Here is a 24,315-nt window from a genome sequence, read left to right on the forward strand (position 1 = left end):
ACCCGAGATGACTGATAGCTAGACACTCAAACTCGGAATCCGAATTTCCGACTTACGACTAGACACTCTTCCAATTTCAAAAATTACCGCTTAACCAGTGCTGCCAACACGACAAAACACAATACCCGACGACTCCGTGTTCCCGCCACAGGCCGGGTCAAAAAACCCAGGATCGCCGTCGCGGTCTTTTGATTAAGTACTCAAGATGCACCACCGCCCACACAATCTTTCCGCCGTAGGTTAGGTTGCAATTAAACTATTTAATAAGTAATACTTGCTTTTATCTACACATTTACCATGACCAACGTATGTTGTAAATGTATCTTTTATAGGTACTCGATTGAATAGAAAATAGTACAAGAACAATATAACTAACCTTATATTACATTTTATTACATTTCATTATTTTACATTTTACAAGCATATTATGTATGTACATGAATTAATAGTGAAATTAGTACATATTTTGGTCCATTGGTCTAAAAGTTTAAGCGATGTACTATTTACTGTTTATATTTTTGGTATTGGTATACCTACCTACCATATAAAATATGTTTTTTTGTAACAGTTTGCATTGTGTGTAAACAGTAGATCTAATAGAACAGATTGAATTCTGGCAGTTAAATTGTACAATTATATGACTACCTATAACGATATATAATATACAATGTAGTAGGTACTTGGTATATTACGGTTTTTAGGTGAGTCAAATAATGTAAACGCAGTTCTGCGGTTTGATCTATTACAAACGACGTTCGATTGTGTCTGTATGTACTGTACATACCTACATAATTATGTACATATAATAATATAATATACAACAATATGCTCGAGACGTACGATTATTTAGGCGCGTCAGACGGTTAATAATTACGAACGTCTCTTCAATATCAACGATACACACAATGCTACAGTATGACCATTAATATTATTATCAATTGATTCGGGTTGGTTGGTGGAGTGGTGACGTGCGGGGGACAACTTTTGCGTTGTCACTTTGTCATATTTTGACAGCCTAGAAGGTTTTACAATGTTGATCCTGGGTTGTTTTGAATTTGAATTGTAAGAACCAGCGCAGGAAGAGAGTTTGATCCCACAGGGCATTGTATTATGTACTTTAATAGGCTTTTGCAAAGACAATTCTCACTTATAGCTGCCCACCACTGTGTCCACATACCTGACATGCCGCGTCCCACATTGACATAGTAGGATTGCCTTCCTAGATGACTAAGTTAAACGTGAATCTATTTCCACTGGACGTGACTGACTTGCTAGACATTGAAATAAATCTTTAAGATTTACGATTTTTGACTTTCATAAAAGCACAAGACTGGACCGTCTAAACTATCAAGTCCTGATATCGGTATTCGGGTATACGGGCAGCTAACACGGGGGGTCTGGGGGACTCAAGATGCACCACCGCCCACACAGTCTTCCGCCGCAAGCGGGATGACAAACGCCGGAATCTAGTCTTATATTATAAAACGCCAACCCGAGGGCGCCCTCCCGTGTCAGTTTCGTCGTCCTTTAGGGAACTATTGGAGCGAAAACGCGTTTCTTCCGCGGCTTTTCGGCCCTTATCTCCCGTTATCGTTTTTTTTCTCTTTTTTCCAAATTTCCACGGAATTTTCCCTTTTCGCCTCCCGTTCTCCCGTTTTCGACCATTTTTCGGCCCCGTTCGCGCTCCCATCGCGTTTCCCACGAGTTTTCCCTGTCGGTAGAGTCAGGTTTCCCTCCGTTCGCCGTCCGCGGGGCCCTAAACTTTGATCGCAAAAATCGCCGCCGCTGTTTTTCTACATGTATATATATGTTATGATCGAATACCTTTAGGTTTTAATGTAGCAAACGATTCGTTTATGATTTATATATATTAATATGCGGTAGTTCAAAATGTATAATATACAGGTTGTTTCTGAAGTGTGTGAGCTAAATAATATACGCATACTCACTGTGATGCCACAATGAAGAGTTTTTTGGTTTTTTGGGTTTTTTAAAGTTATTTTTAGAATATTATCTCGAATATAAAAAAACACTCTAGTCGTATTTTTTGCAAAATTCTCATACGAATCGAGATATCGCATCATTTTTGCGCTTGTCGCGCTCGAATCGCCAACTAAAAAAAAAGTCGTGTGACACATCGATTTGTATGAGAATACTGCAAGATACCTAACCAGTGGTGATAAATATTTGTTGTCATTGATAATGCACGATTAATTAACACATTGTTTTACATTGTCGACTAATAAAAAATATGAAATAATAACAAAATTAGGGTTAACAGAGTTTTAAACGATCAAATTTACTAGCATGCATTTGTGTAATACCTTTATTAAATAACTTTTAACTTTAAAAAGTTATAATAGTTAGAGATAAAAGGAACTACCTATTTGTGTGTTTATACTGAAATTCCAGTTTTTGGATATCATAGTACTTAACATAATTATTTTGACTCGAAAAGATAAACATTTTATTTTATACTATTATTATTATTTACGTTCTGCCCATAACATAGCTGCAAGATTTCCATTTCCATCAGCCAAACCTAGTCACAATTAATAAACAAATAAATAGTTTGTTTAGTATAACATGTCGGTTACGACAACTTAAAATAGTTACACGGGTATGTTTTGTGATAAAGTAAAATACCTAGAGTTTTTAATAAAATAAATCACCAATAGATGATATTAGTTAAATACTTAAACTAATTAATTAAATTAACTAATACTTACCCAACATAAAAACCATGTCTGCATATTCAATGTTTGTGTACGCCATTGCGTACATGTCTATACGTTCAGTCATACTGACAGTATAGCTGTAACTGAGCTTAACGCACAAAAAACAACTCTAAATTCTGGGTCTAATTACATTTATCTTCAAATAAACTGTTTATTTTTTATTATTAATAATAGGCGTACACACATTACTGTTGTTTGAATTTACTCACAGACAGTACATAGTAAATATACTTTACAATATTATAGATATGAGAATTGTTGAACACAAATATTATTCTGGATTTTATTTTAATGAGCAACGTTCAACTGTTTTTATATAGTTCAATGTATGCTCTGTTATGTGGTACATTAATACTCATAATAATATAGATGACTACTCTATAACTATATTTCACAATTCATTATCATGTCCATATATTAGTATAATTTTTAACAAGATATATCAGAAATTGCAGTGTATTCGCATAATGTATGCTACTGACATGTTGATGATTACAGTTATTAGTATAACATATATTATAGTTTAAATTAACTGTTAATACATTTCATTCAAACAGTCTAAACATGAACCAAATGAAGTGAAGTATATATCTATTATATATAGACAATTATTGATAGGGATTGAAGTACACACACACCAGAATCATATAGAAATGCGATTTACGGTTTAATTACACACAATTCTTATGCATTTATTCGGTTAAGCAATGTTTAATGCAATATTTGGTATAATGGAAAAACAGCTTAAGTGTGGTAGATTTGACATTTATCGGTATCTCAGATCGTAGGTAGGCAGGTGTAGGCGTTAGGTCGAAGTTCCCCGGGTATAGGTTTCGACACGGCGACACTGATAAATTGCGGCGGCCCGCAGGTTGGAACGGCCGCCCGAACTTTTTGAATTTTTTTCCCGTTTTTTTTTTAAATTTTCTTTCAAATTTTCAATGTTTTATTTCATTATATACTTGAATATTGTAATTAAACAGAAATTACATGCATGTCGTTCGATAAATTCAGATATATTATGTAGGTTATAGTCATATCCGATTACGCAAATTGTGTCTCAATTCCACCTGTTTTGCGGGCTCTATCAAAATATTAATTCTTCAAGTCCAACGACCCTCTCCTTCATCCCCACCCCAATTGTCTGACGGCCGTCCGTGTACATGTCTATACACCGCTCTTGAAAAATGTACTTCCGAATGTGTTGTGTATATATATAAAGACGAAGTTTCAATTTTCGGATTACGTATAAACCACGCACATGTATCGATGGACGAGCGCAATACGCGCAATACTACAGTATGGCCATTTGAATTATTATTAGATAAACGGATATTAAACGAATATACTTGTACGTCGGTGTAATGCTGCAGTGCAGGGGGCAACTTTAGCCACGGGAAATGCGACCGTCTCGGCCAACGTCATCTTGTGACAAACGCCCGTACAACGAGCATCTACGAAAGCCTATTTCGGATTTCCTATTCGCTTTGTATTGGGCGCTTTTCATACCGGTGAGTACAAATTCTACATACACATAACATAATATTCATTACATTATACATTTATAAGTACAGGAGTATTTATGGCAGCGCGCGTCGCGGACGCTACCTATTGTTTCATTACAAACGTCGTTTACCGCTATTATAATAATAGTATTATATTATACGGAGGATATATTTCGACTATGTCGCGTTTTTGGGTTTTTTCGTGTAGGTACACCGTGTACAGTTGTGCTCATCGTCATAGGCGCAAATTGACTAAATTTTTTGGGGGGGCTCAAGCCCCCCTCCAAAAAAGCCATAATATAAGTAAAACAAATGTTGGAGGGAAACGCTCTCCATAAAATTTCCCACCCACTGAGCAACTATCGTTACGGATATATAAAAATACAAAGTATTACATTTTTAGAATATATTTATTTTAACAAAATTCTTCGTTCTTTTTCGGCAAATACATTTAAAATATCTTCTGTATTTATATTATTAGATAAATCCCTCTCAATATGTAGAATAGATAGAGTTGAGAACCTAGTCTGATCCATAGTTGACCTCAACCAAGTTTTCACCCTTCTCATGTCACTAAATGATCGTTCGCATGTAGCTGAGCTGATGGGTATCGTTGTCGCGAGTTGCAAGTATTTGTACAGGTTAGGATATACTGATGGACTAATAAGCTCAATCACGTCTGTTATATCAAAATTTACATTTTTCGCTAGTAAGCAAGATTTAGCAACGGTCATCTCAGCTTCTAATGATTTTTTACAGCTTCCTGTTAGTCTCTGTAAACAAAATAAACAATATCAATTAGATTTGATAGTACTGAAAAATATGAAGTTTATTTTTATATTCATAATTACAATTCAGAAACATAAATTATAATATATTTTCCAGTAATTTTTAATATTTATAAATATTTTTTCAATGTTAATTAAAATTATCTGTTTAATTAATTAATTTAAACAACATTTAAGTTATAAATGGACAGACTTACCATAAAATGATCAAAAAAATTCATGCTGTTTTCAAAGTTCATCTTAAATAATTGATCAACTGACACTGCTAATTTTAAGCTTTCTGCAGAAAATCTGTCGTTCATGTTTAAAATTAAGCTATCTAGTACTACATAATATCCATTAATGAGCCAAAATTCTTCTACAGAACAATTTGCATCATTTACATTTGCAGCAGATTCGAAACTAGAAGTAGTTGTTAAGTAGAAATTTTCGAATGAATTTGGTACAGTTTTTTTTCTTTTTGATCCTGTAAAACAATATTTGTGTGTTGATTTAAACCGTTTAAGAAATATTATATTCACAGTAGTCATACCTTGAGATGGAATAACCAGTGAAATACTGTGTTTGTTAGCAAAGCTTTGTATTTCTAACCATAATTTGGTAAATTCTTCTCCACATCTTTTTTGTTCAAATGCTTTTATAACTCCTACTACTGTCGTTGCAGTATTTCCAAGCGTAGCTGATTTTTGCTGTAGTTGATTGCTAAGCACATTTATAACAACTAAAACTTGGTGTAGTATAAACAAGTAAATAATAAATGGTCCTTTTTGTAATGTGGCTAAAATACCTGGAAAAAAAGAATTTTGTATGAAATTATGATTTACAAAAAAAAAGTAAAGTGTAAACTATATTTACAATAACAATGCAACAATGCTAATAATAAAAAGTATGTATTTTATTTTTATAGGATATTTATTCATACCAACTGCCTGAGCAACATTTTTATCATTATTTAAATCAATTTCTTCTCTTAAAATTTGAATGATTGCTTCATAATTATTAATTATTGATTGGCAGTTTCGAAAACGGCAAATCCACCTTGTGTCGGACACTCGCATTAGTGAATTTTTATTTATTTTTAAACTTTCTTGTAGAAGTACTAGTTTTGAGTTAATAGAAGGATGAGAAAAGTGGACATAAACTGCTTAGATTGTATTAAATACATTTCTTGCATACTGAAATAACACAAAATATTTTATTATAACAAAAAGTACTATCTACTATGGTCCATAATCTATACTCAATAGTCAGTCAATACGCCTAATAAATGTACTTACTTTAATATAATTACAAGTATCAACAACCACAAGATTCAATTTGTGAGCCATGCAATGAACATAAATGGCTTCTGGGTGCTTTTGTCTTATTTTTGTCTGTAGACCATTTTTACATCCAGACATTACAGCTGCGCCATCGTAAGACTGAGCAACAATAGGAATGGAATTTAAATTTAATGAATCGATAAATTCAAAAATTTTAGAAGCTAAAGCCTCAGCTTTTTGACTTTTGGACACATCAATAAATCCAAGGAACCTCTCATTGACAGTTAAACCTTTTGGATATCGGACACAGAATGCCAATTGTTCTTCTTTGAAACACCTTAAAAAAAAAAAAAATAGAAAAATTTATAATTTAATAAAAACAATTACTAGCATAATAGCATGACAGTCAATAATAACTAAATAACTATATTTAAAAATACAATTACCTGGCTTCATCACACATAATTGCATACATATTACTTTCTTTGATTTCATTAACAATTACATCTCTTACATTTTTGGAACAAATCTCTCCGATATCATTTTGAATATACCAACTGGTATAATTAGTTGTTTTAGCATGTATAAGAGAAAACTCAGGATTATACTTTGCAAAAAGTCTACAGGCCTCTTTGAAGTTTCCTTAGAATTACATAAAACAAAATTATATAATAACAAATTGATTTAGTTTATTGTTTTATAAATATAATAGAATTACCTTGATTGATAGATGATATATTTTCATTGTGCCCTCTAAATGCCATCCCTTGACGCGATAAGTACAATACAATATCAATTATAGTTTTGATATATATTCTATTTTGCACAATTAAGTTTTTATTAGCACTGGATATCTGAGAAATTACACTTCCAGTAACTTTACTTGATTTAAAAGCAGACCATTTTGCAGCACAAGTTATATGGGATTTTGTAGATGCATGAGCTTCTAATTTAGACTGCTTGCTTTTTTGGATACCTCTGCTACCACAAAGCTAAATAAAAAGTGAATTTCAATATTTTATTTATTATTTAAAGAAATGTAAAAAAAAACTCACTTTTTTCCAATTACTAAAACCGATTGTTACAAATGTATCATCATTATTTGCACTATTAGAGATGAAATTGCGACAAGCAAAGCAATAAATAGCATTATTTTTGACACTATACTCTAGCCAGTCAAATTTTTTAAAATAAGTAGCAGAGAAAGCTCTATTTTGTTTGCTAAATTGTGTTACAGGATAAGCCTATTAAATATTAATAAAGCAAATAGTATTGTAGTCAAACATGATGGATATAAATAATATTATACATTATCTTTATAAATATTTTATGTATAAATATATCACTGTGAGACTGTATTAGGTGTATAATTATATTTACAATCATATGCAATAAGTATGTGCTATATGTAATTAATAAATTATTATTATTATTATTATTAATCATACCTTTAATAATGGCTGCATAGGTCCAGATATCAAATTACCTAAATCCGTTACATCAGTATCAGAACATGATTCATTTTTGTCCCTAGTATCGGTCAATGATGTATTCGTATCAATAACATTAGATTTTCTGCTACAACATGGTTGAACATCAGTAAGCATTGAGTTTGAGTGAGATTCATTTTCTTCTTCAACTGGTATATTATTGTCACCAGTTGTAACTATTTTCTTTTTCTTGAAAATTTCAAAAAACTTACTCATGGTTATTTACTTATTTAGTAAAAAATACACTGAACATTTAAATCACGTGGGTTAAAAACTGAAATAAGTTATACATGTATAAAATAGTCATAGAGTCATAGACCATGATACTTCATAGAGGCATAATAGAGATTCTTATTTCCTCAGAGATTCTAATTATTGATGATAACAAAATGCTCCGTGCTTCCGTTCAAAAAATGGCGCGTAAAGCGTCGACAGTGTGGAGGTCAACAGCAACCACAGATATAGATAGTACTATAGCCGTGATTGTGATACAGCCCCTCATAGTTTATCACCTATAATTACTTATCAGTTATCAATTATCAGTTTGACCACGAGGCATGGAAGATATGTTATTGTATTTTTTATAAAGATTTATAAAAAAAACTATCATAATAACAATTTTTTTTTAATAATTGCATTTTGTAATTTGGTTAAGTTTTTAAAATATATATATGTTTAGTACTACAGAATATAAAAATTAGTACTAATTACTAGATTTTGAACTGGGGGGACTTGACCGAATTCTGGGGGGGCTAAGCCCCCCCCCCTATTTGCGCCAATGCTCATCGTATTCGTTTTACATTATTCTACACTGGGTCAGAGTATTAATGGGCGCGTATTTGCTTCATTCCGTTTGGTCGATTTAACATTTTACGAAAAACAGGCGCTGTGCTACGACGAGATCGGTGTGTAGTTTTTCGTATTTTTCTGTCACGATGTACATACGCACTGCGAAAGGTATCAAATAATTTGACGTATTAATTTCCTAAAAATAATGCAGTGAAACAATCACCGTCGACGACATACCGACACCGTCATAATAGTGTATATTATATAATTTTTGTTTACCCAATATAATATGTAAAAGTATTAGTTTTCTCTAACTTCCCTCGACCTGTTCTTATTTATGATATATATATATATATGTATAATAATTTTAAACGATACTTTTCAGTGTATTCAAAGTGGTGAAACGCTGTGTGCTGTGTGGTGTTATGAACGAATTCGCAAATGTCTCCTTACACAGGTAAATACAATTCCAAACCCAACACATGATATCAATCAGTATAGTAAATATGTCATCACATTCCCCCTTAGATTTCCAACTGACATGGAACGTCATCTTCAATGGGTGGAATTTGTTTTGAACAATGGCGGTCATGTCTTGAACCTCAGCTCAAAGCTGTGCTCCAGGCATTTCGTTCCGGATGTTGACTACGTTGTAGCAGACGTACGACGACGCCGTCTGGTGCATACAGCAGTGCCGTCTTCGGTGTGTATGATTGAGGTGTTCCGGGAACAACCTTACTTAACTTAAAGGACCATGAAAGGAATAAAAATCATTTTTTTTATTTTAATGAAATCAAATAGTGTGTGAAAAATAAAAAAATCGGTAGTTTCAAAATTTTTATCTGACCATGGGTTCCGCCTAAATCCATCAGTTTTGTTTTACGTGTGACGTCACTGGTGCGCCGCCGCCGCGTCGCTGCCGTCGCCGATCATCACAGTCCACACCCACGACACGCTGCGACGCAAATACGTGTAGGTATTATAATATTATTTTTACTATTTAGTGCATGGTAATTACTAACGTACACAGTGCACACGCATATCAGCATTTGCATTATATAATATTACACACGGACGACATATTACTACATACGGTTTCATACTTAGCTAATAGCTACGAGGTAAGAATAAGTATTAAAATATTTAAATATTGTCATAAAAATTTGAGTTTTTGATAATAGCATTATTTTACAAAAATAATATTTTATAATTAATGTTGTGATATTTTGTATTTTTTTATTTGTAATTGAGTTTGCATTATGTCTATATAATTATAGCTTACATACCTATTAATAATATAATATATTGTAGAAAACATTAAAGGTATAATACTACTATTTATAGTTTATATGATGTTACTCTGGGAGTTTGTTGTTTTCTTTGAAGCCCACGTAATTTCCATTATTTTCTGGATATTTTTTTCGAATCGCTTTCACTACACATGCTGGAATACATATTCGATTACCTATAGAAATTATTACAATTTACCGGTCCGCAAATAATTTATTAAAACAACCTATATAATGGAAACAAAATATTTTTTAATTATTATTTACCTTTGCCTATTGCAGACCATGAGTATATCCAGTGAATAAATTGTTTATAGCATATAAATCTCCAAGTTTTATTCTGGGGACATGGACTTGAAAGCATTTTTTTCTTGTTACTGTTACGAGCTTTAATAATCATTTGATGCCTGGTGATGTTGAGAATTTCCTCGTCCATAATAACTTTTCGAAAAGATGGAATGTTAGTTATACAAATTTTTTTATCATGCAATTTAGTCAAGTTGTCAAATTCGAAACAACAAACACATTCTTTATCAGTTTTCATAGTTGTACATTTCTTGCATAAACACCAATCTTTGATTTCCTTTTTGTTTTTTCGTCGCAACTAATCGCCACTAACGGATTAACCGATATTGTTTCTAAAGTTGTTTCATCAATATCTTGTAGGGTAGGTTCAAAACAACAAGGCTGTAAACTCATTTTTCCTGTTCACTTTTAAATAATATACAATTTAACAATTTATATACGATGGTTACAAATATTCAGTGTAGCGAGCGTTATTGATGACACACCGACTGGCAACGACGCTTATTGACTGTAGGATACCTAATATAATATTATTATCTGTGTTTATTTTCGTAACGCCAGTTTTATAAAATATATTTTTAGATCGTTGTCAAATGTGTGATTTCCTCCTCATGCGGATAAACACTGTCAACTGTTTCTAAATTATCAATATTACTTATTGTACATACTGTATAGATTGTAATTTTTCAAATAAAGCCAATAATTTATTACACTATTATAATGATAATATTATGTAGGTATAACAGTAATTGTAATTAATATTGGTAATAATAATCTTGAAGTAATTTTTATCATAATTTAGATTTAAAAATGCCAATCTGTTCGGCTTATGGATGCTCTGAAAGTGATGAAAGTTCGAAACGTTTACATTTCTACAGATTTCCAAATCGTGAAAAATCACCAAACAGACACAAAAATGGATAGATTTTTGTAAACGAAAAAACTTTAAGCCATCCAAAAATTCTTGGTTGTGTTCCAAACATTTTAAACTTGAAGACTTTAATCAATCTGATGTTCTTAGAGAAAAATTGATGCCTGATACTAAAGTCAGAATAAATTTGAATTCTGGAGTAATTCCCACTCTACGATCCGAAACAATTGATTTATTACCTAGTAAACGTGATTTAAGAGTAAAACGTAGGTATTACACAGAAACTGCAAGTTTGATTCCATCAAGTACACCAGAAAAATCGATGCTAGTAGAAAACTACGATGGGATTAATTTTAATGACACAAGCTTAGATACAGATATTTTAGAGGAACTAAGTAATCCAAATGATAAGAGTGTACAGTGTGAAATTGGAAAAGATATTTATACAAATTTAGAAGTAAATGATGATTTATCATTCGATTTTTCATCAGAATCGAGCGATGAATCTTGTTCTTCAGATAGTGAAGCTGATATTAATTGTAGTTCAAGTAATAAAAATAATAGATTGTCATTAACTGCAAAAAATAATTTTGAAAATGATTCTTGTTTCATTGTGTTTTGGAACTGTCTATTAGAACTTTTTACACACTGTCACCAATGTAGTGGCAAAGTTACATCAAAACAACATTTTATTCAAGGTGCGCTACTTTCAGTTTCTACACTGTGTGAAAACGATCATAGATTACAATGGTATTATTAGCCGAAAGTTGGTAAAAGACCTGAAGGGAATATTTTGATAGGTGGTGCTCTTACATTATCTGGAATTTCATTTAATCAGTTCAAAGCATTTTGTACAGCTATAAAACTTTACCCGTCCGGTATTTGATAAAATTATCAATAAATACGTGTACCCTGTCATATGTAATCAATGGCAAGAACACAAAAATGCAAATATTAATAGTATTATGTCTTCTGAGTTACCTATTTGGCTGGCAGGAGACGGTCAATTAGACTCCCCTGGATTTTGTACAAAATACTGTACATACTCTGTAATGGATATTCACTTTGGCAAAATTGTGGATTTTAAATTGGTTCAAAAGGGTCAAATAAAAGGTGATCTAGAAAGACAAGCTTGTGAACAACTACTAACAGAGTTAAAAAATGTATATGATTGTGAAATTGAGTTGTTACTTACAGATAGACACAAAGGAATTCGTAAATATATTCGAACACAACATCCAAAAATTACGCACGAATTTGATATATGGCATTTGAGTAAAAGCTTGATGAAGAGATTTAAACCATTGGAAAAAAAGTATCCTGATGCATTTTTATGGAAGTCTTCAATAAACAACCATCTTTGGTGGTCTGCCCAAACGTGTGAAGGAAATGGAAAATTGTTAGTTGATAAATTTATTTCTGTATTATATCATATTTCTAATAAGCACGAATGGGTTGAACATGGTAATAAAAATCAATGTCAACACGAACAATTAACAGAAAATGAAATCAGATCAAAATTATGGCTAAATTAAGTTAGTGAGTCCTACTATGCTTTGGAGAAAATCATTATGTCAAAAGATTTACTAAAGGATTTTTAACATGCAAAGAACTTCGTGCACACTGGTCGATTAGAGTCATACCATAACTTACGTTTAAAATATATGCAAAAAAAATCCATTTAAAGTAGAAAGGCATGCACATGAGAAGTATGATTGCCATTTTAGACCATAATCATAATATAAATAAAAAAGAATTGGGTGACAAAATGGTATATTCAAAACCTGCTGGACGATATGTTTTAAAAACCAAATATGAACCCAGTAACGACGAGTGGCGTCATACAATTTTGTCAGAAATAAAAAAAAAATGAAAGAAATAACACCAACAATAACGGAATTTGAGACTGTACCAATACGTCAAACAATAGCACCTCAACCAAAACCAAACTATGAAGATTTAATGAAAACAAAATATTCAAGATTTTCACGTAAATAATTTAGTTTTTTAAAAATAAGTTAATTTTCTGTTTTTGATATAACTACTCTATGTCTCTATCATATTATAAAGGTGTGTAAAAAATAAGTTTTAAGTTTCAAAATAAAATGTGTAAGTAAAATGTATTTTTAATTATTAATTAAGCTTCGGCAACTTGGTTTATCATTACGTATATTATTTGACAAATGAAGAATAAAATATATAAAACACCATAAAAATCTCGATATAATTAATATAATAATGTATCTTAATTGTAAATACGTATATCAATAAACGTATTATTATTTGTTAAAGTGTTTTTTAGATAAATATTATTTCAAATTGATTATTGCGTAGGTAGTGTCGCGTGCCAGTAGTAATATATGTCGCTTGTTTGCTACAACAACGACATAACACAAAAATCGTCATTTTTGAGTTATCTGCATATAATAATAATTTTGGTGTTTTTCTTTATACTGCAAGAACGACATAAGTGAATATACAAAAATTAGCCGCTAGATGGCAGTTGTGACGTTATTGCGTTATCATTGGTTACCAATGTGTTTTTTTTCAATACTGTCTTATCTCAGTTAGTATTCCACCGGCATACCGATAAGTATCGATACTTTTCTGGTAAAACGACATAATATAAGTTAATGCGTTATTGCTACAAAGGTAAGAAAATAATTTATTTTTTATTTATCTGAAAAACCGTATTATTTTGATATATGACTTTATTGTTGAAATAAATGTTATGGCTTACAATAGAATTATTAAGTGTTATGTCACTCTTGCTGAAAACTTTTTTTTCTTTGATTGATAATTTGTTCTTATGACGTTATTTCTAAAAATAAATTTTTCTTTTCTTAATTTAAATACTGAATTATTTGACCTTAAGACTTTTTTGTTTGAAACTTGCTTAAATATTTTTAGATAATATACAATTATGACAATTACAATAATAACTATTATCTACCTTTTAGTGTCTTTTAAACATGAACTCTCGGTCAAAATTGTTAGTTCAATTGGCTGGTGTATCAACTAATACACCTGAACATAAAAATGTAATAAATAAACAAAATACTTTTGAAAAACCTATACAAGAGACTTTAAGAATGAATGGTATGTAAATAAATTGCATTATAAATTATAATAATATAACTACTATTTATTTCAATAATAATAATATTATTATATTTTGTATTTTTTTTTCCAGAATACTAATATAATATTTTTTGGTTTTAGTATCAAATGTATCGTCATCATTATCGACAAGTAGTGGCTCGAGTTCTGATTCTTCGTCGTCATCATCTTCATCTTCATCAGATTCTGAAGACATTGATGATATTTTTGGTGATAAAACGTATGTACCTTTTAAAGAAAATGATATTTTACATAGCTCTAGTGAGGATGAATTAAACATTGACAAAGAAGATAACAGAGCATCTGTGTCTATTGAAAACTTAACTAATGAGGTAAATGGGATAAATACTTTGGTGGTAACTAGTCCACTGAAAAAAGGTAGAAAACGTCAGAGAAATGAAGGTAAATGGAAGAGAAACATAGATAAAAAGTTGAGAAATAAAGGACAGTCATATGTATCACATTGTGCAAGCAAAAAAATAAGAAAAGAAAGGCAGATGAAATCTCCATGTAAGGAAACGTGCAAGCTCAAATGTTCATCACAGTTCAACGATGAAATAAGAAAAGAATTGTTTACAGGATTTTGGGAGTTGGGTGATGTTGAAAGACAGAGACAATTTATTTCAAATAGTATGCAGACCATAAAGCCAAAGTATCGTTATATTCGCCAAGGTGGCACTAGAAGCCCAAGAAATAATAATAATGCATTTTATTTTGTTTTAAATAATCAGAGAGTAAGAGTATGTAAAATATTTTTTAAGAATACTTTAGATATAAATGATAGACCTATTCGTACTGTCCTAGAAAAACAAAATAAAATAGTTAATAATCTATTAGAAGCAGATAGAAGAGGAAAACATGGCAAACATGTTAAATTAGACGATAACTTAAGGGATGGTATAAAAAAACATATTTCTTCAATTCCAAAAATTGAAAGTCAATATGCAAGAGCAGATACTTCAAAACATTTCATTGATGGGAGTAGGTCTATTGCTGATATTCACAGGGATTATGTGGCTGATTGTAAGGAAAAAAATGTTCCATTTGGCAACTATGTATTGTTTTATCGAATTTTCACCCAAGAATTTAATATTTCATTTTTTTCAACCAAAGAAAGACTTGTGTGATACATGTGTGGCTTATGACAATGCAATAGGTGAAAACAAAAATGAGTTAAAAAATGATTATGAAGAACACTTGGTGGAAAAAGATTTGTCAAGAACTGAGAAATAACTTGATAAAGAAAAATCAAATTTAATATTAGCTGTTTATGATTTACAAGCTGTGATGCCGTTGCCAAAAGGAGATGTTTCTACATTTTATTACAGGTCAAAGTTAAATGTTCTTAATTTCACTATTTATGACATGCAGAAAAATATTGCTGATTGCTATGTATGGGATGAATCAAATGGTCACAGAGGTGTGAATGAGTTGGGAACTTGTATTTGGAAATATTTGGAAATGAAGTCTGATAAAAATGAAGGGGATGTAATTTTCTATTCCGATAATTGTCCCGGGCAAAATAAAAATAAATTTATACTTGCATTATACCTTCATGCAGTTCGTCAATTTAAAAATGTAAAAACCATCACACACAAATACCTTATAAAAGGCCACACTCAAAATGAAGGTGATTCAGTTCACTCCTTAATAGAGAGACAATGTAAAAAACAGTTAAAAAGTGGGCCTATTTACACTCCAGAAGCATTTGTCTCAATAATTCGTACTGCTAAAAAAACTGGAGAGCCATATCACGTTCATGAGTTATGCTACGAAGATTTTTATGATATAAAAAGTCTGTGTGCTCAAATTGGTGTAAATATTACTGTTAACACAGAAAACGAAGCGGTGAAGTTTACGAGTATAAAAATTATGAAATTTGAGAAACAATCACCATCATCCATTTTTTATAAGACATCATACTCTGAAGTAGAATTCAAAGAAGCTATTGTGATCAGAAGAAAAAAAACTGTAGCTGTTGAGTTGAAAAAAGTATTTTCTGCAAAACCAGGGATCTCAGAAAAGAAAAAAGAAGACTTATTACACTTAGTTAAGAAAAATTGTATACCAAACTTTTATAAACCATATTATGAACAATTGTAAATATTCTGTGATACTATAATATTAATCTAATGTGTTAATTTATCCATAAGTTTAAAAATTATGTTTTTATTATTTAAATACTGTGACGTTATGTTCCTAAACTAAAAGATTTTGTTATGTTATAATATTATTATATTTAAAAGAGTTAAATTTCTGTTACTTAAAGATTAAAATATTGTATTGTTCTTAAATTAATAAAGTTGAAGGATTTATTAAAATTTGTGTTAATATTAATAGTTATACAATAATGTCATAACAACAAATAATACATAAAATTAGGTAGAAAATAAAAATATAAAATTTGCATAACGACATATTACAAAATAACTCATAACTAAACATCAATCTTTAAATCAATAGTGTCATAAGTTAAAAAACTTAAACTAACTCCTAATTTTAAAATAACAAAAAAATTGTAGGTGAAAATAAAGTATGATTATAGTATGTTATAACACTCTACTTCAATTAAAATAAGTTTCTAAAGCAGTATAAACATTCAATATGATTTTATCGTCATATAATTACAAATAAAAGTTTCAAATGCGTTTTCTATAAAATCACGATTTTCGTGTTATGTCGTTGTTGTAGCAAACAAGCGATGTATTATAACAGCGTAGTGGTTGACGGGCGGCGCACCAGTGACGTCACACGTAAAACAAAACTGATGCATTTACGCGGAACCCATGGTCAGATAAAAATTTTGAAACTACCGAAATGTTTTATTTTTCACGCACTATTTGATTTCGTTAAAAAAAAAATTTTTGTTTTATAGTCTTATAATGACATTTGACTATTACTTTCCCACACAAGTATACTGACAGACATTATAAATATGAACTTTTTTAATTAAAAATCATTTAAATTCAATTCCAAGTAAATACCAAATCATTACATCACTTCTGTATGTTTCACTTGATTGCATAACACAGTGTGAATTACAAACCCAACATACACCTACGGCCATGTGTCAATTGGTATTATTTTCAGCTACAGACTCCATGTGCAATGATTATCTTGGACAACAACCCTCCAATGGCATAAAGTCGGGTTGTGTTTTCTATGTCATTTACTTAATTTATTTAATAGTTCTACGATTAAGGATTTCTAAAGTTTTACCTAACCACTACTACAGTTACTCTGTACAACATTCTTGAAAACCAAATATATATTTTTTAACATAAACCTTACATTCATTTCAATGCCTGCCCTTAAAGTGGGCATTTGTTTGTGTTTTGCAATTTATACTCAAATATTAATGCATTTGATGTACTTAATATTTCTGCATTAATGTCAATATTTAGAATTATGTTATATTAAGGTCAGAGTTAGTTATAACCCACTGTGTTTTAAACACATCTCTAATGAACAAATGACAAATACTCAAACTACTCATGTGTTTTCTGACACAGTTACTGACAAAACATTTCACTGTTCACCGTGTCCACTGCAATTCATAGCATTAGCTTACTTAAAACTTATTGAACACAATAAGTACAGTTAATGTTATTACAGTTAATTACAATGGACTTTATTTTAAATGTTATAACATAAACATTTTTCTCGCAGTTCTCAATGTCTGTTCTACACAAACATTGCATTGGATCTATAGTAATACATTTTTGATTTGCAAGTTGTGATCTAAATATTTTATCTGTTATGCAAGCACTTATACGTTTTATTACACGGTTCATAACATGGAATTTTTCTGATTCAGTGTTCACAGTGTCCACTGCCATTTACAGGTTACAATTGCTTTTCTTTTAAATTTCATTTCCACTTATATCATAACCAATGAACACAATAATACTTATATGTTTTCTTACACAGTTCTTAGTGTTTATTCTATACAGTTAATGCTTTGTATTCAGCATACATATTATACTAAATGTGTATTTGTCAGTTGGTTACTCAGCAATGAAGCAAACATTATCAATACAGAAGATATAGCTGTACAATTCAAACCATTTTAAAAAATCACATAATATAAATATTCTACAAAACATACACTTAACTTCAATAGTTATGGAGTTCGGATAATATAATTTAATGAATTCACTTAACACATACACTAAATATACAACGTTTGAATCAATTATAATATTATTGAGTGCAGCCCTCTTTTTAAACTTCAAGTTTTGATTTATAGTTAAAATTAATTGGCCTGTAACAAAAGTCCTTACTTTATAATATCTTTATTATTTCAATATACCTGCAAACTGCAATGCCTAACTTTTTAACGGCATTCAATAGTTGTGTACACAATTTGCAATGTTATACTGGATCACTGTAAACACTATATTACATTTTTATTTATTATTGAAAACATTTATCTTTAACAATTGACTTCTCTTATTAAACATAGTTTCATACTGACTACACTGAGATATGTTAATTCCTGGTTTAATAATAGTTACATTGTGATATATATTAAAATGAAATTGATCCTGAGCCCGGCAACTGAGGCCATTAGCTATTAGTAGGTACTGTAGGTTTTTTTGTATTGATGGTTTGTAGGTTTTTGGAACGGTAGGGGGAACACGTGTGTGTTTGTTTTGGCAGAATTTCGAATGGGGCACCCGTAGGTTTCTGCCATGCCCCGGGGGTGGGGGATGGCAGCACTTGCTCTCCGGTCACCGCGAATTGTCCGGAGAAAAATGCCGCCCGGTGGCCGAGGATCGAACCGCGACCGGCTGCGTCGCAGCGGAAGAGTCAGACCACTCGGTCACCTCGTCCCCCTAAAATGAAATTGTTTCCACTCTAAACTCAACTTCACTTATAGGTGATTGTGGAGGAGGGGGAGGGCGTGGAGATCGTCGACGTCCTGATGGAGGAAGAGGATGACACGGAAGTCGTCGAAGTCCAGGTGGTGGACTGGGGGGAGGCCATGGAAGTCGTCGAAGTCCTGGTGAACGACGAGGACGAAGGCGTGGAAGTGGTCGAAGTTCGGATGGACGAAGCTCGAGCAGAACTCGAGTTTTCCGACGTGCTCGACGTCGTGCAGCTAGACGTCGACGAAGAGGTCAGTAAATAGGTCTTATTTATTACGAAACATAGAAAAAAAATTATAATATATTGAATTACAGTTCGGACCGATTCCAGCGGCGGTTCTGGTGGAACGTCCCGGAGAGCGCGCGCCCATGATCAACCGGCCAGCGGGAGTGACACACCCGCTTCCAGAGCGTCAACACGTGGACGCGTTGACTGCTGTCTGTCAGCACTGTGACGCCCGTCACTTCCCCGACGAGCTTACGACCTGGGTCACTTCTCCGCGTGCTGTAACAATGGCCAAGTGACTGCTACAGGTCACCGTGTATTGTTTCCTGCCCCGTATCTGTGGACGAATTTGTTGATTTCCGATTCACAGGACAGCCGTAGATACCTAGCGGTCATCCGTCGGTATAACAACGCTCTGGCATTCGCAGCGTTTACCAACAGCGTAAGCCCCAGACGTTTGCCAGGGCGAGGATCGACGGTGTTCACGCTCCAGGGACAAGCGTATTATCGGACCAACGACATTGGCTTTTAGGTAAGAAAAATCAATCAAAAACTATTGTGTTTACTTACATATATTAAAATACCCAAAGCATTATTTGCCATACTGTATCTGATAAACTAATTGTATTATAGTCCGTTCCACGAGAGATCATGCCTGTTCTGCGCATGTAGAATGAAACTCGTCGCCAGCGCCCAGCGGCGGTCGGCTTGATCCGTTGTATCCCCTCCATGCGTCTACATTTCGACCGACGCGTGCAGTATATACACCGCGCTTCGTTATTTAATTTTAAAATTGTTCACACTTCGTGCTCAAGTAGCATATATTTTAATAGTAAAAAAAACATTTTTTTTTAGACTAGGTTTTTAAATATTGGTTATTTATTAAATACAAAACAAATAATGATGATGAGATAAAAGAATTATACTTACTTAAGTCAAATGTACAATTTTACTTTGTGCTAAACTGACAAAATCATTAAAAAAAAAAATAATTTACAATAATACAATTTTATTTACAGTATAATATGTACAATAATAATAATAAATTCTCAATCTGAATATTCTTCTGATTCGGAATTTGATGTGTCACCACAACTCATCACAAGTGAACCCATCCTCTCTAAGAGGTCGTCTACAACAAAATCAATTTCCCAAAATCGTGCTTCTTCCTTCTGAGTGTGGTGCACAAAGTTTTTCCACATTTCAGGTGTGCATTTTTCCACTTCCTCGTGTAGTAGTTTGTGGACATCGGCAAGTTTAAATGTACTATTTTTCATTTTCACGTGTTTTTTTACGAATGCCCACGCCAACTCAATTGGATTGAGTTCGCAATGGTAAGGAGGTAAACGTAATACTTCCTTACCGTGCAATTGTACGTACTCATCAATCATATAACTATTATATTGCGGTTTAATTTTATTTACTAATTCCATAAGACGAGGTTTATTAATTGGCCTTACAAAAGTTTCACCCTTCTCTTCCAACCACTTTTCTATGTCACATTTATTCCAAGCTAATGTATGTCATTTTTCGGATTTGACTGAATGATAAGAGGCATTATCCATGACTATTATACAATTATCATCGAGTAATGGTAATACGTTTTTCAACCAATCGAAATATGTATCGCCATTCATTTCGTCATGGTAGTCTAACGAATTTGTTTTCGATTCGAATGACAATAAGCCCCCGTGTACAGTGGCGGCGCTAGGCGTGGGCGAAGTGGGCCATTGCCCACGGCCTCGCACCTCAAAGGGCCTCGCGTTCCAAAGGGACTTATAATTAACCATAGAAAAATATGGGAGAAGTATCTATACAAAAATTTTTGTATCCATGAAATTATTTTATTGTAAAAAAAAATCATAAACATAAATGTTATATTTCGTCATATTTAGTCATTACTAAAAGTACCAGATCACACTATGCGTTTTGTCGGTTGCCGATCGGCAAACGACCGCGACTATTCTATAATTAACATATAAACCGCGTTATCGGGGCCAGACTGACCGATTCGGCGAACCGATTTTATATAAACTCGATAACGTAATTTCATTTTGACAGTTCACAGTTGTTGTTAGTTCAATTGGTTGTGTTTTATCCTCATTTCTGTATCGATCGATTACCGAAAATTATATTCAATTTAATAATATTTAACGAAGCAAAAATCATACTACACGTACCTAAGTTGTAAGTATAAAACTTTATTAATTGTGTTTACATTTTCCATTGTTTTTTTTTTTTATGATATTAGTTATAAAATGATTTTATTATAATATGAAAATAACATAATCAGCATGGAAAACGATTTATTGTGACAGAATAGATATATAATAATAATTTTTTATAATAGGGAAGTATGGAAATAATATATTTTAGTATGTTGTATTGGAAATGTTAGCTAAAACTTTAAGAACTAATAAATAATTGTAATTTGTAATCGAATGTTATTTATATTTAACACTTCTCATACATAATTTTATAAATATTACATAATAATTTATTATTAAAATATAATTAACTATCCATATGTAGGTATCATGTCTGGATCTAGTAGAGACAGAGATACTGGTCGGAAATGGGAATCTGGTGCTTTCAAAAGAAAGAGAAAAGCTGAAATGATGCAAGTGAACCAAGCTATGAGTACTAGTATGATGAAATTTCTAAACAAAACCAGTACATCAACAACTACAGACTTAGATGAACCTTATGCCAAAATGGATTTAAATGAAGGAAATGTATCCAATAAAATTTCAAAATACAATGAAGAATTGACAAAAGAAGTTGAAACTAAGTCTGATCTTGAAACTTCTCCGCCAATAAATACTTTTGAAAATAAAAACTCTAATATAAATAACATTTGCGATTTAGAGATGCACAAACAAGAAATTGTTTTAAGTGAACCACTAATGAGTTTAGACCCAGGGAAATGGGTGTTTCCGTTATCAGGTTCACAGCGTCACGATTTAGTTCAACATGGTCCTCAACAGATGCTAGATATTTGCGATGAAAATTATCCTTTAGACAATAATAAGAGACATTTTTCTAACTTCCACTATACAAGAAAATTAAGTAATGGCGAAACTCAACATCGCAGATGGCTAGTTTATTCTCAATCTCAAGATAAAATATATTGTTTTCCGTGTACAGTTTTTTCTAATTTACAAACACAAATGATTCGTGAAGGATGTTGTGACTGGAAACATCTAAGTACAATTTTGCAAAGACACGAAAAGAGCCAAGAGCACATGGTGTGCATGATTAAATGGGTAGAATTTGACAAACGAATTAAACTTGGGAAAACAATAGATCAAGAAAATGAAAAACGGATTCGTGAATCACAAAAGCATTGGTACAATTTGTTTGAAAAATTAATTAATGTAATAAATTTCTTAGCCTCACATAATCTATCATTTAGAGGTCATCGAGAATCTGTGAAGTTAGATGATAGCAATAACTCTGGAAACTTTATTGATTTATTAAAATTATTGTCCAAATATGATCATTCATTACAGAACCATTTTCAACTAATTAATGAAAAACAACTGGCACAACATTATTTGAGTCATGATATCCAAAATGAATTAATTAAGCTTATGTCTAAAAAAGTAATTGAAGAGATTATTAGTAAAGTAAAACTAGTGAAATATTATGCTTTCATGCTCGACTGCACTAGAGACATAAGTCGCGTTGAACAGATGTCCATTATTTTAAGATTTTGTAATACGTCAACCGGTGATATAGAAGAACATTTTATTGGATTTATTGCTGTTGATTCCACAACAGGGGAACATTTAACAAACATTATTCTACATGAGCTAAAAAGTAATGGTTTAGATATTCAAGACTGTCGTGGACAAGGTTTTGATAATGGCGCGAATATGGTAGGAATAAACAAGGGTGTTAAAACACGAATATTAAATATTAATCCAAAAGCATTCTTTGCACCTTGTGGTTATCACAGCTGGAATTTGATTTTAGTAGATGCTGCTAAGTCTTCCATTACAGCTAAAACATTTTTTGGCTTTATTCAAAAAATTTATTTGCTCTTTTCAAAATCTAGTAAACGATGGGATCTTATAAAAGATAAATTAAAACTAACATTAAAGTCTTTATCTGAAACAAGGTGGGAAAGTAGAATAGCTGCAGTCAAAGCAATATTATTTCAATTTGACGATGTCATTGATTGTATAAATATACTTAAAATGCAAATAGTAGACGCAGAAACTCTATGTGATTGTGAAGCCATTTTAAAAGAAATGTTAACATTTGAATTTATTGTTGCAATACATGTGTGGTATGAAATTTTACTTCGTGTAAATAATATAAGTAAAATCTGGCAATCAGTTCAAGTTAATTTAAAAATGGCTGTTGATTCTTTAAATAATTTTTGCAATTGGATTCAAGAATATCGTGATATAGGATTCAATAAAAGTATTATAGAATCTCGCCAGTTCATAGAATAAAGTAGTTATGAAATAGAATTAAATTTTAAAAACAAGAGAATAGCAAAGAAGAAAAAAATGTTTAGTTATGAACACACTGATGAACCTATAGAGAATGATGAAGAAAAGTTTAGAGTTGACTTTTTTAACAGCATGATTGATGGAATTCTACATGACATTAAATGGAGATTTAAATCATTGAATGAATACTTTGAATATTTTGGTTTTATTTATGATATGAATATTTTAAGAACCATTTCCAAAGAAGACCTTTATAAGTATTGTTGTGATTTAGGTACTGTTCTTCAAGGGGGTGAAAAGAGCGACATTCAATCATTTGAATTATACGAAGAATTACAACTCATAATTTCAAGTCTACCAGACTTTATTAAGGATGCAAAACAACTCATCAAATACATAATAGAAAATAATTTACAAGAAATATATCCAAATGTTTATATTACGGTCAGAATTATGCTCACTATTCCTGTCAGTACAGCTTCAGCAGAGAGAAGTTTTTCGAAGCTTAAAATAATTAAAAATTATCTACGAAATACGATGACACAAGAAAGACTATCAGCATTAGCAGTTTTGTCCATTGAAACGGAAATTGCAAAT

At 31.7% G+C, this 24,315-nt stretch overlaps 4 protein-coding genes across 4 annotated transcripts; 1 reads left to right on the top strand and 3 right to left on the bottom strand.

Moving 5' to 3' along the window:
• Positions 1–4,653: 4,653 nt before the first annotated feature.
• LOC111038540 lies at positions 4,654–8,821 on the bottom strand. The gene is made up of 9 exons (XM_022321672.1): positions 8,810–8,821; positions 7,742–7,972; positions 7,349–7,537; positions 7,012–7,285; positions 6,740–6,935; positions 6,323–6,630; positions 5,564–5,818; positions 5,229–5,497; positions 4,654–5,016 (listed from the first exon to the last, which is right to left on the bottom strand). Exons 1-9 carry the CDS (start codon positions 8,819–8,821, stop codon positions 4,654–4,656), a joined length of 2,097 nt encoding a protein of 698 aa, XP_022177364.1.
• Positions 8,822–9,927: 1,106 nt separating this feature from the next.
• LOC111038530 lies at positions 9,928–10,405 on the bottom strand. Its single transcript, XM_022321665.1, has 2 exons — positions 10,129–10,405; positions 9,928–10,037 (listed from the first exon to the last, which is right to left on the bottom strand). Exons 1-2 carry the CDS (start codon positions 10,403–10,405, stop codon positions 9,928–9,930), a joined length of 387 nt encoding a protein of 128 aa, XP_022177357.1.
• Positions 10,406–20,304: 9,899 nt separating this feature from the next.
• LOC111038541 lies at positions 20,305–20,892 on the bottom strand. The gene is made up of 2 exons (XM_022321673.1): positions 20,832–20,892; positions 20,305–20,768 (listed from the first exon to the last, which is right to left on the bottom strand). The coding sequence occupies exons 1-2, from the start codon at positions 20,890–20,892 to the stop codon at positions 20,305–20,307; spliced, it is 525 nt and encodes a 174-aa protein (XP_022177365.1).
• Positions 20,893–21,792: 900 nt separating this feature from the next.
• Positions 21,793–23,718, top strand: LOC111038542. Its single transcript, XM_022321674.1, has one exon. The coding sequence runs from the start codon at positions 21,793–21,795 to the stop codon at positions 23,716–23,718; it is 1,926 nt and encodes a 641-aa protein (XP_022177366.1).
• Positions 23,719–24,315: the final 597 nt, after the last annotated feature.

The sequence above is a fragment of the Myzus persicae genome, unplaced genomic scaffold (assembly GCF_001856785.1).
Source record: "Myzus persicae strain clone G006 unplaced genomic scaffold, MPER_G0061.0, whole genome shotgun sequence".
NCBI classification, from domain to species: domain Eukaryota; kingdom Metazoa; phylum Arthropoda; class Insecta; order Hemiptera; family Aphididae; genus Myzus; species Myzus persicae.

Excerpts from the sequence above, each read along its gene's own strand:
- LOC111038540 (XM_022321672.1), bottom strand. Across the intron at positions 5,819-6,322 it reads TCTTGTGGTTGTTGATACTT|GTATTTTAGCCACATTACAA; the intron begins GTAATTATATTA and ends CTTTTTTTCCAG. Across the intron at positions 5,017-5,228 it reads ATTTTTTTGATCATTTTATG|AGACTAACAGGAAGCTGTAA; the intron begins GTAAGTCTGTCC and ends TTTTGTTTACAG.
- LOC111038530 (XM_022321665.1), bottom strand. The coding sequence starts at position 10,405 with ATGAAAACTGATAAAGAATGTGTTTGTTGTTTCGAATTTGACAACTTG. Across the intron at positions 10,038-10,128 it reads ATGGTCTGCAATAGGCAAAG|GTAATCGAATATGTATTCCA; the intron begins GTAAATAATAAT and ends TAATTTCTATAG.
- LOC111038541 (XM_022321673.1), bottom strand. The coding sequence starts at position 20,892 with ATGAATGGCGATACATATTTCGATTGGTTGAAAAACGTATTACCATTA. Across the intron at positions 20,769-20,831 it reads ACCATTACTCGATGATAATT|CTTGGAATAAATGTGACATA; the intron begins GTATAATAGTCA and ends GACATACATTAG.
- LOC111038542 (XM_022321674.1), top strand. The coding sequence starts at position 21,793 with ATGTCTGGATCTAGTAGAGACAGAGATACTGGTCGGAAATGGGAATCT.